This window comes from Thalassophryne amazonica, chromosome 16 (genome assembly GCF_902500255.1).
Source record: "Thalassophryne amazonica chromosome 16, fThaAma1.1, whole genome shotgun sequence".
NCBI classification, from domain to species: Eukaryota; Metazoa; Chordata; class Actinopteri; order Batrachoidiformes; family Batrachoididae; genus Thalassophryne; species Thalassophryne amazonica.
Genome location: NC_047118.1, coordinates 90,627,759 through 90,643,557, shown reverse-complemented (window position 1 = coordinate 90,643,557; position 15,799 = coordinate 90,627,759). Strand labels below are relative to the sequence as shown.

Sequence of the window (15,799 nt, the reverse complement as noted above, 5' to 3'; positions counted from 1 at the left end):
TAATATATAAATAAAATAAATAAAAAATATTACAATTTGTAATACATCTGACTTTTGCAACAACAAATGCTGAGCCATTAATTATACAGAAATGCACACAAACTGTGCTGAGATGCGAACAGCTTAATGCTAACTTTAACACTGAAAACGCCACAGACATGCTAACACGTTAGCATCGGTCCCGTTTTTAAGTTATAAAATACATCTGTCAACTGTTTCAGAAGACAATAACAGGTCGGTTTAACATAAAAAGGTAAAATATTACTCACAGACATTTGCTCTTTAGGGTTTTAGCGGGGGAAAATTAAGATAAAGCGAAATAAAAAAATGAACCATCGAAGCAGTGATTCGGATCAATGCTTCATTGGTTCAAAGCAAAGCCACGTCCTGCTCTACTTGGGGAAGGTCTGCCAATGTTCCCACAAACACAGGGAGAAGAACCGTGGCTCATGGCAAGCAGTAAAAACAGCGGAGAGGAGTGAAAATGCACACAGTCCCTTCCTCCTCAGTCCACGCTGACATTGCTGCTGCTTTGACTAGTGCAGAATGGGATGTTTCTTTGACAGTGAGACCATCATATTTCGGCCCCAAAACACGCATGACACTACGTGCGCATGCGTATGTGTGGTTAAATTTTCCAAATGACGGAAATCCTTCATGGTGACGGAGAACTTTAACACATGGACTAAACCACACCTACTGTGATGCCCACAAGGTATAAAAAGTGTTGTACGACTCATTTTGGGGGCCTTTCACAAGATGGACACTGTCTGTGAGGGTCGCAGGCCTGGTTTCTAACGTGACCTTTAGTAAACTCAAAATGAGGAACACAATGACAATCACAGCTCTTAGAGGACTGCGTCATACCTAGAAATGGGCCTCGACCCCGCCTCCACACAAAGGTAAGAGTTTCTGTCCCCTCCTTGCACAGACTTGCTCTCAGACACCTGCTGGCTCATTCTTAGGTTAAGATTCCTTGCCAGGAAATTTTAGGCTCAGTTAGGAGCTCTTTGAGAGGGCTTGGAGTTGCTTCGCGGATACAGACCCTGATGTGGCTCATCAGACATGGGCAGGACAGGAAGTGCTGGAAAACATGTTGCAGTATCTCCAGGACGGAGAAATTGTGATCTCTGACTCAGAGTATTGTTTGTCTCTGGCACAATAAAAAACAAAGCATGTAAAGCTGCATTTCAAAGCCAGGAAATAATCAGACAGTGGGAGACTGTTCAGAGAGAATCCTGCCTCCAAGCCCCGCCCCCGAGAGCCATAACTGGAAATAAGCTGGTATAGAAAATGAAGGAAAGCAATGATCACCTATTTGGCTCTCTAAAGGTGCCCTGACACTTGCACGACTTTGATGCACGCACATCGTTGTGATGATCCCATCCACTGTGTTCCCAGTTGGACACCCTGCTTTGTTCCACCAGCTGCCACATGCTCTTCACTGCACGCTGTGTATATAAAATAATTAGATTAATCATTTTCTCTGCAAGTTGGCTGCTGAAAACGTCTCTAATCGCTTCCTGAATCACAGAGGGCCACTCTAGCAGCAGCTGTTTGCGCGCACTGAATGAGCTGGAGAAAGCATTTGGAGCTATCTAAAATGGTAATTATTAGGGGTGGGACTTTAATGCATTAATTATGATTAATTAATTACAACAAAAATAACACGCTAAAAAAATTAATGTATTTAATCCCAGACTGCATCCAGAAAACATGGAACATTTGTCAGTGTCCGATTTCACGGTCCGCCGAGCGCAGTGATGCACAAAATGCGTCAGAGCTATGCTAACAACAACAAACATGGAGAAATCCGATGAGAGTGCATTGCTTGGACTGATGGAGGGCAAGTTTCATTTTTAAAAACTGCCTGATGGAAGCCTTGACAAGAGCGTGGTTTTGTGCAATTTGTGCAAAAAAGAATTTGCATAACACCGAAGCACATCAAGCTTATGGTACCACCTGAATGCAAAGCACACAGCAGCGAGCACAGACACTGCCGGAGCCATTAGTGCTAGCAGTCCTGGTCCGAGTACAAGCAAGTGGTGTCAGCAGCCTGCCCTGGACCAAAGGACTGGATTCAGAGCCAAAATTAGTAAGTCAATGTGTGACAAACTCACAAATTCGCTTGCAAAATGGATTGCTCTGGACTGTAGACCACGTTCTGTGGTAGAAGATAAGGGTTTAGAAAATGTGCTACAGATTGTGACGTCTGATCCAACTTTTCAGCTGCCATGCAGAAAGACAATTTCAAGCAGAATCCAGCAGCTTTATGACACCGAAAGCAAGCAAAACTGCAGAAAGTCGAATTTGTGGCTCTGACTGGGGATCACTGGACCTCCGTCAGCAACTCTAATTACATCATTGTCACTGCACACTTTGCTGATGTCACATACGGGAAATGGCATCTTCAATCTTTTGCTCTGACTGTGCAGAAGACAAACACAAGTGTTTCTTTTTATTCACCTCTTTTTGCTCTGTATGCACCACTCCGCATTTAATCATTAGTGGTCGATCTCTGCTCCCCTCCACAGCATGTCTTTTTCCTGGTTCTCTCCCTCAGCCCCAACCAGTCCCAGCAGAAGACTGCCCCTCCCTGAGCCTGGTTCTGCTGGAGGTTTCTTCCTGTTAAAAGGGAGTTTTTCCTTCCCACTGTCGCCAAGTGCTTGCTCACAGGGGGTCGTTTTGACCGTTGGGGTTTTTCTGTAATTATTGTATGGCTTTTGCCTTACAATATAAAGCACCTTGGGGCGACTGTTGTGATTTGGCGCTATATAAATAAAACTGATTTGAAACACCAGACACTATGCAGAAAACTGCGCTGAGCAGTTTGGCTCTGTGGCCGAGGCCTGGGAAATTCAACAAAAGGTCACCACAACTGGAAGAGACGGTGCACGAACCATGACGGCTGCAGCAAGACACCTCCCACTCCAACACATGCCTTGTACTGCTCACCCACTGTCAGCAAGGCCAGCAGTGGGTTTACTGATGCTTTGGCAAAATGGCACAAGATAGTGGGTCACTTTAAACACAGCCCTGCCAATACAGCAGAACTAGACCAGGAGCAAATAAGACTTGGGCAAGAAAAAGAGCCACTCATACAGGATGTAACCACAAGGTGGAATTCAACACTGGACATGATCTCTCGTCTCCTGAACAACCAAGAGGCTGTAAATGCTGCTTTAGGCCGACAGAAGCACAAGCTCATCATGTTGACTGCAGCAGAGCTGCTGAAATTTCAAAAGCTGGTGCCCATCATGCAGGTAAAAAAAAAAAACAACTATTTCATTAATGAGATTTACTGTTACTGTTCCTTTGACAAGCTTTTGTAGTTGACAGTAAGTAGAATAACAATAATCACTTTCCTCAACTGTCTGTGTCCACTGCAGATTTGTGACTGAGCTCCTCGGAGGTGAGACATACGTCTCATGTTCAGTGGTTTTACCTGCTGTCTGCCACCTGCGTCAAACCATGGAGGTCTCGGATAAGGACACAGCCTACATGGTCAAACTCAAGACTGCCTTTGTGAAGGACTTAGCCCAGCGCATAGCGACACTCAACCACAAATGGCTCAAAATGGCTGCTGTTCTGGACCCATGCTTTAAGGATTTAAAGTGTATACCAAGGGGAGAGCGAGAAGAGGTTTGGACCAGCCTTGAGGCCCTGCTGCAGGTACAACCTAAGAGAGACTCCACGCAGGAGCCACAAAAGAAGAAGAATCTCCTTCTCTTGTTAGTGTCTTCAGACTCTGATTCAGATGATGAAGTACCAGGGCTCTGAGCTTGTGCAGAGCACAGCCCACCATCAGTGAGACAGAGTGCCCACTGCAGAGGTGGTCACATGGAGCAGGGACCCACCCACAACTGTGTGTCCTGGCCCACAAATATCTGACCAGCCCTGCCACTTCTGTCCCTTGTGAGAGGCTGTTCTCACTTGCAGGCCACATAGTAACAAAGAAGAGCTGATCTCTGAAAATGTGAACAGGCTAGTTTTCCTAAGCAACTGGCTGAAAAAGAGGCAGAAGAAATAGGTTTTGAGGTACTGTGAGGTCAATACTAAACAGTTTGATCAACACTAAAATGTTGATCAAACTGTTTTGGCCCATGTTGTCTATGTACTGTATGTTATATGTTATAGGACAACAGAGACCTTTGCTCAGGATACTGTGAGTATAAAAGGGATTTAGGTCAGTTAAAGGACCATTTCCATTTTTTGTTTTACCATTTTGCATGGAACAAATTGCACTTTATGGTTGACTTTTCTTTGCCATTTAAAATCATTACTGCTCTGTTGCAAAATAAATAATGATTTGTTTAAATGGATGTATGTGTCTATCATTTGATTCAGTAATACACCACCATACATTTAAATTGAAAAATTTTGCTTCTTGCAGCAAATGTTGTTATGCAATTAAAATGCGATTAATTGGGATGAATTAATTACAAAGCCTCTAATTAATTAGATACATTTTTTAATCGAGTCCCACCCCTAGTAATTATTTGTCATGTTTACATTGTCATGGCTTGGTAAAACAGTTGCATGCTCATTCCTTCCTGTGTGCAGTTGTAAAAGTATGTTTATGATCAATTTAATCAATCAATCAATCAATCAATTGTTTTATATAGCGCCAAATCACAACAAACAGTTGCCCCAAGGCGCTTTATATTGTAAGGCAAGGCCATACAATAATTATGTAAAACCCCAACGGTCAAAACGACCCCCTGTGAGCAAGCACTTGGCTACAGTGGGAAGGAAAAACTCCCTTTTAACAGGAAGAAACCTCCAACAGAACCAGGCTCAGGGAGGGGCAGTCTTCTGCTGGGACTGGTTGGGGCTGAGGGAGAGAACCAGGAAAAAGACATGCTGTGGAGGGGAGCAGAGATCGATCACTAATGATTAAATGCAGAGTGGTGCATACAGAGCAAAAAGAGAAAGAAACAGTGCATCATGGGAACCCCCCAGCAGTCTAAGTCTATAGCAGCATAACTAAGGGATGGTTCAGGGTCACCTGATCCAGCCCTAACTATAAGCTTTAGCAAAAAGGAAAGTTTTAAGCCTAATCTTAAAAGTAGAGAGGGTGTCTGTCTCCCTGATCTGAATTGGGAGCTGGTTCCACAGGAGAGGAGCCTGAAAGCTGAAGGCTCTGCCTCCCATTCTACTCTTACAAACCCTAGGAACTACAAGTAAGCCTGCAGTCTGAGAGCGAAGCGCTCTATTGGGGTGATATGGTACTACGAGGTCCCTAAGATAAGATGGGACCTGATTATTCAAAACCTTATAAGTAAGAAGAAGAATTTTAAATTCTATTCTAGAATTAACAGGAAGCCAATGAAGAGAGGCCAATATGGGTGAGATATGCTCTCTCGTCATCTCGTTAAGATCGTTCAGACGAGCTCTGATGCGGTGCGCTGATGCAATTACTCGCTCTGTTCACTTCTTTTTTACTCGACAAGCTGCACGTAGTGTTGGCGAGCAGATTGCACCACGCTCCATGACATTTATGTGTGAAAGATGTTTTGAACATTTCAAAATTCTCTTTGCTCAACTGCACGCGCTGGAGCCCCTCTCACGTTCAGTCGGGGTTTACTCTCCTGCACGACACAGGGTGTGCAAGTGCATCAAAGTAGTCAAGTGTCAGCGCACCTTAACTTAAGACTTGACCCAAAAAAACAAACAATTAAAAACACAGAACCATGAGATGGCGTATATAAAGGTTTCCTGCCTGAAGTCCTGTTTTTCTTGGTCTCCTGTTTCTTGAAATGTCAAAACAATGCAGGATGTGTGATTTCAGAGAAGGTAGGAGAGACGTGTTCTGACCCCGTCGGGCCCGAGCCATACCTTAATGTCAGTATCAGCCAGCTGATGCTTCAGCAGCTCGTAATCGGTGGAGTCCCCCTTCAAAGGAGAGAGATGGACTTGAGTCAGCGGCACAACTAGTGTTACCACGACGTTTAAAAACACACAGCGGCCGAACCACAAACTGATACACTTCAGTCGACATCGTCTACACCAGGGGTTTCAAAGTGTGGGAGAGTGAGCCCCCCCTCAGAGAATAGTGGTGCCCCCCCACGACACATACACACAATTTCAACATCTTCATATGTTTCTTTTTATTCTTAAACACATTTTAAGTCTTTGTGTGTTTTTAAGGTACTGTCGATGCATTTACACATTTTACAGCTTTTGTAAACATTTTAAATGTGTTTTTAAAGAACTTTCTATTCTTTCACACATTTTACACCCTTTTCAAATATTTTAAACATGTTTTTAAAGAACTTTCTATTCTTTCACACATTTTACACACTTTTCAAACATTTTAAATGTGTTTTTAAAGAACTTTTTCTATTTTTACCTTTTGTCATATTTTAAACATTTAAACATCTCTGTTTTTAAATGTCTTTGGCATAATTAACACATTTTAACATAAATAATAAGGGATGGGTATTGATCAGATTTGATCAATACTGATTCCTTATCGATTCCCTTATCAAGTTCAAGTTTATTTGCCATTTGCAGTATTAAAACCACACTGGGAAAAAAGGGTGCAAGGAGCTCAAAGTGCACTTGCAAGACATACACAAAACAATAAAAAGACATAAAGGTCATAAAAATGCCATAAAAATGACAAAGCCCCAAAATAATTTAAGATACATTTAAAACTAATCATAGAGTATTGATCATTGCTGCAGCTTGTGGGAAGAAACTTTTTCTATAACGTGATGTCCCACATTTAATAGACCGATAGCGCCAACCCAAGGGAAGAAGCTCAAACAGGTCCCTGGCAGGATGCAGGGGGTCTTCAGTAATGGCCATTCTGGTTCTGCTGATAAGTTCATAATTCAAAAGTGGAAAATCTATTTCGGAAAAGAAATATGGACACAAGCATCTGGACTTTCTGCAACACCTTGTCTGACTCTGTTCTGAGAAAAAGTGATCAGACAATGGTCAGTTTTTTTCATGATGACTGTAAGATCGCCTGTGACGTACAAGGCATCCAGAAAGTATTCACAGTGCTTCACTATTTCCACATTTTGTTATTTTACAACCTTATTTCAAAATGGTATAAATTCACTTTTTCCCCTCAAAATTCTACACACAACACCCCATAATGACAACGTGAAAAAGGTTTATCTGAAACTTTTGCAAACATTAAAAATAAAAAACTAAGAAATCACATGTCCATAAGTATTCACAGTCTTTGCTCAATACTTTGTTGATGCACCTTTGGCATTAATTCCAGCCTCAAGTCTTCTTGAATATGATGCCACCAGCTTGGTGCACCTATCTTTGGACAGTTTGGTCCATTCCTCTTTGCAGCACCTCTCAAGCTCCATCAGGTTGGATGGGGAGTGTCAGTGCACAGACATTTTCAGATCTCTCCAGAGATGTTCAGTCAGATTCAGGTCTGGACTCTGGTTGGGCCACTCAAGGACATTCACAGAGTTGTCCTGAAGACACTCCTTTGATATCTTGGCTGTGTGTTTAGGGTCATTGTCCTGCTGAAAGATGAACCGTTGCCCCAGTCTGAGGTCAAGAGCGCTCTGGAGCAGGTTTTCATCCAGGATGTCTCTGTACATTGCTGCATTCATCTTTCCCTCAATCCTGACTAGTCTCCCAGTTTCTGCTGCTGAAAAACATCCCCACAGCCTGATGCTGCCACCACCATGCTTCAAACATGATGCCAAAGAGTTCAATCTTTGTATCATCAGACCAGAGAATTTTGTTTCTCCTGGTGGATCTGAACTTCTTCCATTTACAGATGATGGAGGCCACTGTGCTCATTGGGACCTTCAAAGCAGCACAAATGTTTCTGTATCCTTCCCCATATTTGTGCCTCCAGACAATCCTGTCTCTGAGGTCTACAGACAATTCATTTGACTTCATGCTTGGTTTGTGCTCTGACTGTCAACTGTTGGACCTTATATGTAGACAGGTGTGTGTCTTTCCAAATCACGTCCAATCAACTGAATTTACCCCAGGTGGACTCCAATTAAGCTGTATAAACATCTCAAGGATGATGAGTGGAAACAGGAGGCACCTGAACTCAATTCTACAAGGGCTGTGAAATGAAAACTGTGACATTCAAGGAAAATTTGCAGGGGGTCTGGTGGTGCAGCCCCCAGGGGGTTAGAGCCTGTGGGGCCCCAGAAATCAAATTAATTGCAATCTCACTCAGAAATGTTAAAAAGACAAAAACTAAACTGTCAACATGACAGAAAAACTCTGCCTGTCTGACTAGATTAAAGGTAGCAAATGTTATGTCCATCAAATATTAATGTGTTTTTAAACTTTTCAATGTCATTTATTTTATTAACTTAGACAGAAACATGCAAAAAGAACTTTGATATTATAACGTGTCTTTTTTTGTCCATTATTCTTGCTTTCAATGCATCTAAAACCAGTCAAAATCACTCACAGCGCCGCCTCGGGTGATAATCACCAACAGCACCGCTAGACTAAAAATTTCTGGGGTGAACCCTGAAAGCCCATCGCAACAAAACGCAGCCGCACAACAAACTTATTCCAGTATCTAAAACAGAGGCATCCAGCTGCATGTGAGAAATGCTACACTTTACGAGGGGAACAAGAGCGCAAACTCCAGCTAAAAACCAGCTGACTCTGGTGGAATCATTTACCTGAGTATTTTTAAAATCAAAAGAACAGTTGGAGCTTCAATTCCAGGAGGTAAGCAGGGGTTAGTTTTAAGTTTTTGATAGAATAAAAGCAAAACTTGTTTTGAGTTATCGCTGTCATTTGTACTAAATGTTTTCTTTTAAAAAGTAGGGGGGAAAAAAAATAAATAAATAAAAAAAAATCAAATTTTTTTCTGAAAAAAATCGGAGATTTTATTTTTAGGCCAAATCACCCAGGCCTACCCAGAGACACGGCAGACACACACCCAGAGACACACACAAGCAGACAAGAGACACAAACACACAAACACACACAGAGGCAGACACGACAGACACAAACACACACAGAGGCAGACACGACAGACACAAACACACACAGAGGCAGACACGACAGACACAAACACACACAGAGGCAGACACGACAGACACAAACACACACAGAGGCAGACACGACAGACACAAACACACACAGAGGCAGACACGACAGACACACACACACAGAGGCAGACACGACAGACACAAACACACACAGAGACAGACACGACAGACACACACACACACAGAGGCAGACACGACAGACACACACACACAGAGGCAGACACGACAGACACACACACACACAGAGGCAGACACGACAGACACACACACACAGAGGCAGACACGACAGACACACACACACAGAGGCAGACACACACACACACACACACACAGAGGCAGACACGACAGACACAAACACACAGAGACAGACACACACACACACACACACACACACACACAGAGGCAGACACGACAGACACAAACACACAGAGGCAGACACGACAGACACAAACACACACAGAGGCAGACACGACAGACACAAACACACAGAGACAGACACGACAGACACACACACACACAGAGGCAGACACGACAGACACAAACACACAGAGGCAGACACGACAGACACAAACACACAGAGACAGACACGACAGACACACACACACAGAGGCAGACACGAGAGACACACACACACACAGAGGCAGACACGAGAGACACAAACACACAGAGGCAGACACGACAGACACACACACACACACACAGAGGCAGACACGACAGACACACACACACACACACAGAGGCAGACACGACAGACACACACACACACACAGAGGCAGACACGACAGACACACACACACACACAGAGGCAGACACGACAGACACACACACACACACACAGAGGCAGACACGACAGACACACACACACACACACACAGAGGCAGACACGACAGACACACACACACAGACAGACACGAGAGACACACACACACAGAGGCAGACACGACAGACACACACACACAGAGGCAGACACGACAGACACAAACACACACAGAGGCAGACACGACAGACACAAACACACACAGAGGCAGACACGACAGACACAAACACACACAGAGGCAGACACGACAGAGACAGACACGACAGACACAAACACACAGAGGCAGACACGACAGACACACACACACAGAGGCAGACACGACAGACACAAACACACACAGAGGCAGACACGACAGACACACACACACAGAGGCAGACACGACAGACACAAACACACACAGAGGCAGACACGACAGACACAAACACACACAGAGGCAGACACGACAGACACACACACACACAGAGGCAGACACGACAGACAGACACACACACAGAGGCAGACACGACAGACAGACACACACAGAGGCAGACACGACAGACAGACACACACAGAGGCAGACACGACAGACACACACACACAGAGGCAGACACGACAGACACAAACACACAGAGGCAGACACGACAGACACAAACACACAGAGGCAGACACGACAGACACACACACACAGAGGCAGACACGACAGACACACACACACAGAGGCAGACACGACAGACACACACACACACAGAGGCAGACACGACAGACACACACACACACACAGAGACAGACACGACAGACACAAACACACAGAGGCAGACACGACAGACACAAACACACAGAGACAGACACGACAGACACACACACACACACACACAGAGACAGACACGAGAGACACAAACACACAGAGGCAGACACGAGAGACACAAACACACAGAGGCAGACACGACAGACACACACACACACAGAAGCAGACACGACAGACACACACACACACAGAGGCAGACACGACAGACACACACACACACAGAGGCAGACACGACAGACACACACACACAGAGGCAGACACGACAGACACACACACACACAGAGGCAGACACGACAGACACACACACACACAGAGGCAGACACGAGAGACACAAACACACAGAGGCAGACACGAGAGACACAAACACACAGAGGCAGACACAAGAGACACAAACACACAGAGGCAGACACGAGAGACACAAACACACACACACAGAGGCAGACACGAGAGACACAAACACACACACACAAGCAGACACGAGACACAAACACACACACACACAAGCAGACACGAGACACAAACACACACACACACAAGCAGACAAGAGACACAAACACACACACACACAAGCAGACAAGAGACACAAACACACACACACACAGAGGCAGACACGAGAGACACAAACACACAGAGGCAGACACGACAGACACACACACACAGAGACAGACACGAGAGACACAAACACACAGAGACAGACACGACAGACACACACACACACACAGAGGCAGACACGACAGACACACACACACACAGAGGCAGACACGACAGACACACACACACACAGAGGCAGACACGACAGACACACACACACACAGAGGCAGACACGACAGACACACACACACACAGAGGCAGACACGACAGACACACACACACACAGAGGCAGACACGAGAGACACAAACACACACACAGAGACACGAGACACAAACACACAGAGGCAGACACGAGAGACACAAACACACACACACAAGCAGACACGAGACACAAACACACAGAGGCAGACACGACAGACACACACACACAGAGGCAGACACGAGAGACACAAACACACAGAGGCAGACACGAGAGACACAAACACACAGAGACAGACACGACAGACACAAACACACAGAGACAGACACGACAGACACAAACACACAGAGGCAGACACGACAGACACACACACACAGAGACAGACACGAGAGACACAAACACACAGAGACAGACACGAGAGACACAAACACACAGAGACAGACACGAGAGACACACACACACACAGAGGCAGACACGACAGACACACACACACACAGAGGCAGACACGACAGACACACACACACAGAGGCAGACACGACAGACACACACACACACACAGAGGCAGACACGACAGACACACACACACACACAGAGGCAGACACGACAGACACACACACACAGAGGCAGACACGAGAGACACAAACACACAGAGGCAGACACGAGAGACACAAACACACAGAGGCAGACACGAGAGACACAAACACACACACACAAGCAGACACGAGAGACACAAACACACACACACAAGCAGACACGAGACACAAACACACACACACAAGCAGACACGAGACACAAACACACACACAGAGGCAGACACGAGACACAAACACACACACACACAGAGGCAGACACGAGAGACACAAACACACACACACACAGAGGCAGACACGACAGACACACACACACACAGAGGCAGACACGACAGACACACACACACAGAGGCAGACACGACAGACACACACACCAGAGGCAGACACGACAGACACACACACACACAGAGGCAGACACGACAGACACACACACACACAGAGGCAGACACGAGAGACACAAACACACAGAGGCAGACACGAGAGACACAAACACACAGAGGCAGACACGAGAGACACAAACACACACACACAGAGGCAGACACGAGAGACACAAACACACACACACAGAGGCAGACACGAGAGACACAAACACACACACACAGAGGCAGACACGAGACACAAACACACACACACAAGCAGACACGAGACACAAACACACACACACAAGCAGACAAGAGACACAAACACACACACACAAGCAGACAAGAGACACAAACACACACACACAGAGGCAGACACGAGAGACACAAACACACAGAGGCAGACACGACAGACACACAAACACACAGAGGCAGACACGACAGACACACACACACACACAGAGGCAGACACGACAGACACACACACACACAGAGGCAGACACGACAGACACACACACACACAGAGGCAGACACGACAGACACACACACACAGAGGCAGACACGAGAGACACACACACACAGAGGCAGACACGAGAGACACACACACACAGAGGCAGACACGAGAGACACACACACACAGAGGCAGACACGAGAGACACAAACACACAGAGGCAGACACGAGAGACACAAACACACACACACAGAGGCAGACACGAGAGACACAAACACACACACACACAAGCAGACACGAGACACAAACACACACACACAGAGGCAGACACGAGACACAAACACACACACACAGAGGCAGACACGAGAGACACAAACACACAGAGGCAGACACGAGAGACACAAACACACAGAGGCAGACACGAGAGACACAAACACACAGAGGCAGACACGAGAGACACAAACACACAGAAGCAGACACGACAGACACACACACACAGAGGCAGACACGACAGACACACACACACAGAGGCAGACACGAGAGACACACACACACAGAGGCAGACACGAGAGACACAAACACACAGAGGCAGACACGAGAGACACAAACACACAGAGGCAGACACGAGAGACACAAACACACAGAGGCAGACACGAGAGACACAAACACACACACACAGAGGCAGACACGAGAGACACAAACACACACACACAAGCAGACACGAGACACAAACACACACACACAAGCAGACACGAGACACAAACACACACACACAGAGGCAGACACGAGACACAAACACACACACACAGAGGCAGACACGAGAGACACAAACACACAGAGGCAGACACGAGAGACACAAACACACAGAGACAGACACGAGAGACACAAACACACAGAGACAGACACGAGAGACACACAGACAGACACGAGACACACACGAGAGACACACAAGCAGACAAGAGACACAAACACACACACGAGACACACGAACACACACACGCACACGAGACACACATGAGAGACACACACACACGAGACACACACACGAGACACAGACACACACGAGACACACAGACACACACGAGACACAGACACACACACAACAATCCAATCCACTTTATTTATATAGCACATTTAACAACAAAAATGTTCCAAAGTGCTGCACATACAGTAGAATCACGACAGATAAAACCCCAGTAGTCAAAAATTAAAAATAAGAAAATTAACAATAAAATTAACTAAAATGCGCAAGATAAATAAATAAATTCATACAGCACACAAAAGATAAAACCAATAAAATCTACCAAAATAAAAACAAAACCAATAAAACAGGGGACCACACAACTCACTCAGTGTTAAAAACCAGTGAATAAAAGTGGGTCTTCAGACGAGACTTAAAACACTCCACTGTGGGGGCTGTTCGGACATGGAGGGGCAGAGCGTTCCAAAGTCTGGGGCCAGCCACAGAGAAAGCCCCGTCCCCCCTAGTTTTAAGTCTCGTCTTGGGTACCACGAGCTGGAAATGGCCCTCAGACCTCAGAACACGCGCCGGAGAGTAAATTTGTAGGAGGTCAGTGATGTATTGAGGGGCCATTCCATTCAAAGCTTTAAAGACAAACAATAAAATCTTAAAATCAATTCTAAAATTAATAGGAAGCCAGTGCAAAGATGCAAGAATTGGGGTTATGTGATCATGCTTCCAGGCTCCTGTTAAAAGTCGCGCTGCAGCGTTCTGGACTAACTGCAAACGGGAAACAGCCTGTTGGCTAATGCCGAAATAAAGTGCGTTACAGTAGTCCAGATGACTTGAAATAAAAGAGTGCACAACTTGTTCAAAAAGGTTGAAAGATAAAAACGGTTTTACCTTTGATAAAAGACGAAGATGATAAAAGCACGATTTCAAAACACCATTGATTTGTTTATCAAATTTAAAATCGCTGTCTATCGTGACACCAAGGCTGGTGACCTTGGGACGTACAAAATCCTTAAGAGGTCCCAAGTCAACGAGGGTACTTCCAAACAACATAACCTGTCTTGCCCTCATTAAGTTTCAAAACATTCTGTGACAACCAAGCCCTGACGTCACACAGACAGTCGAGTAGGGGTGTCAGGGGGCAAAGGCTGTTTTTAGCGACAGGCATGTAAATTTGACAATCAGCAGCATAAAAATGGTAGGCCATGTCATGTTTTTTAAAAATCTCTCTGAGTGGGAAGAGATAAAGAGCAAAAAGGATGGGTCCCAGGATAGAATCCTGGGGGACTCCACAATGAAGAGGTGCTGAAGACGAGGTGGAGTCCCCCAGCCTGACGGAGAAAGACCTCTCCGACAGGTACGACCTAAACCACTCCAGAACAGTCCCCCTGACACCCACACAGTCTCTCAGGCGATCTAAAAGAATTGCGTGGTCAACTGTGTCAAAAGGTGCAGTGAGGTCTGAAAGCACTAAAATGGCTGAACTGCCAGAATCAGTTGTTAAAAGATCATTAAAAACCTTTAAAAGTGCAGACTCAGTGCTGTAAAATGCCTTGTACCCTGATTGAAATGGATCCAATGTGCCCTTTGTATCTAAAAAAGGCTGCAACTGAGCAAAGACGCATTTCTCTAAAATTTTCGACACAAGCGGTAACTTAGATTGGTCGATTAGGTCGATAATTTGAAAAAGCCGTGGGATCCAAACCTGGTTTTTTGATCAGTGGCTCCACAATAGCTTTTTTACAAAAGGAAGGCACAATTCCACAAGATAGACTACTATTAATAATTTCTCTGACAAAAGAGCCAATGGTGTCCCAAACCTCCTTAAAAATGCGAGGGGGGACCTGGTCAGTGGGACAGGAAGAGGGTTTTAGATGCCTAACTATTCCTGTCAGCACAGTCATTGACACAGGCTGAAAGTTACTAAAAACACACGAGCACTGATTTGCTACAAAATGACACACCGGGACGGTGACATATTGGCCCTAATGGCATCAACCTTATCAATAAAAAAGTGGAGAAAG

At 45.4% G+C, this 15,799-nt stretch overlaps 1 protein-coding gene across 1 annotated transcript in view; it reads right to left on the bottom strand.

Annotated features, from left to right (window-relative positions):
* rrn3 (RRN3 homolog, RNA polymerase I transcription factor) overlaps positions 1-15,799 on the bottom strand; it is a 180,627-nt gene that overhangs the window by 142,102 nt on the left and 22,726 nt on the right. Inside the window, exon 3 of the mRNA XM_034191409.1 lies at positions 5,839-5,895. Within this exon, the coding sequence (XP_034047300.1) occupies positions 5,839-5,895 (57 nt within the window). The remainder of the gene's footprint in view (positions 1-5,838; positions 5,896-15,799) is intronic.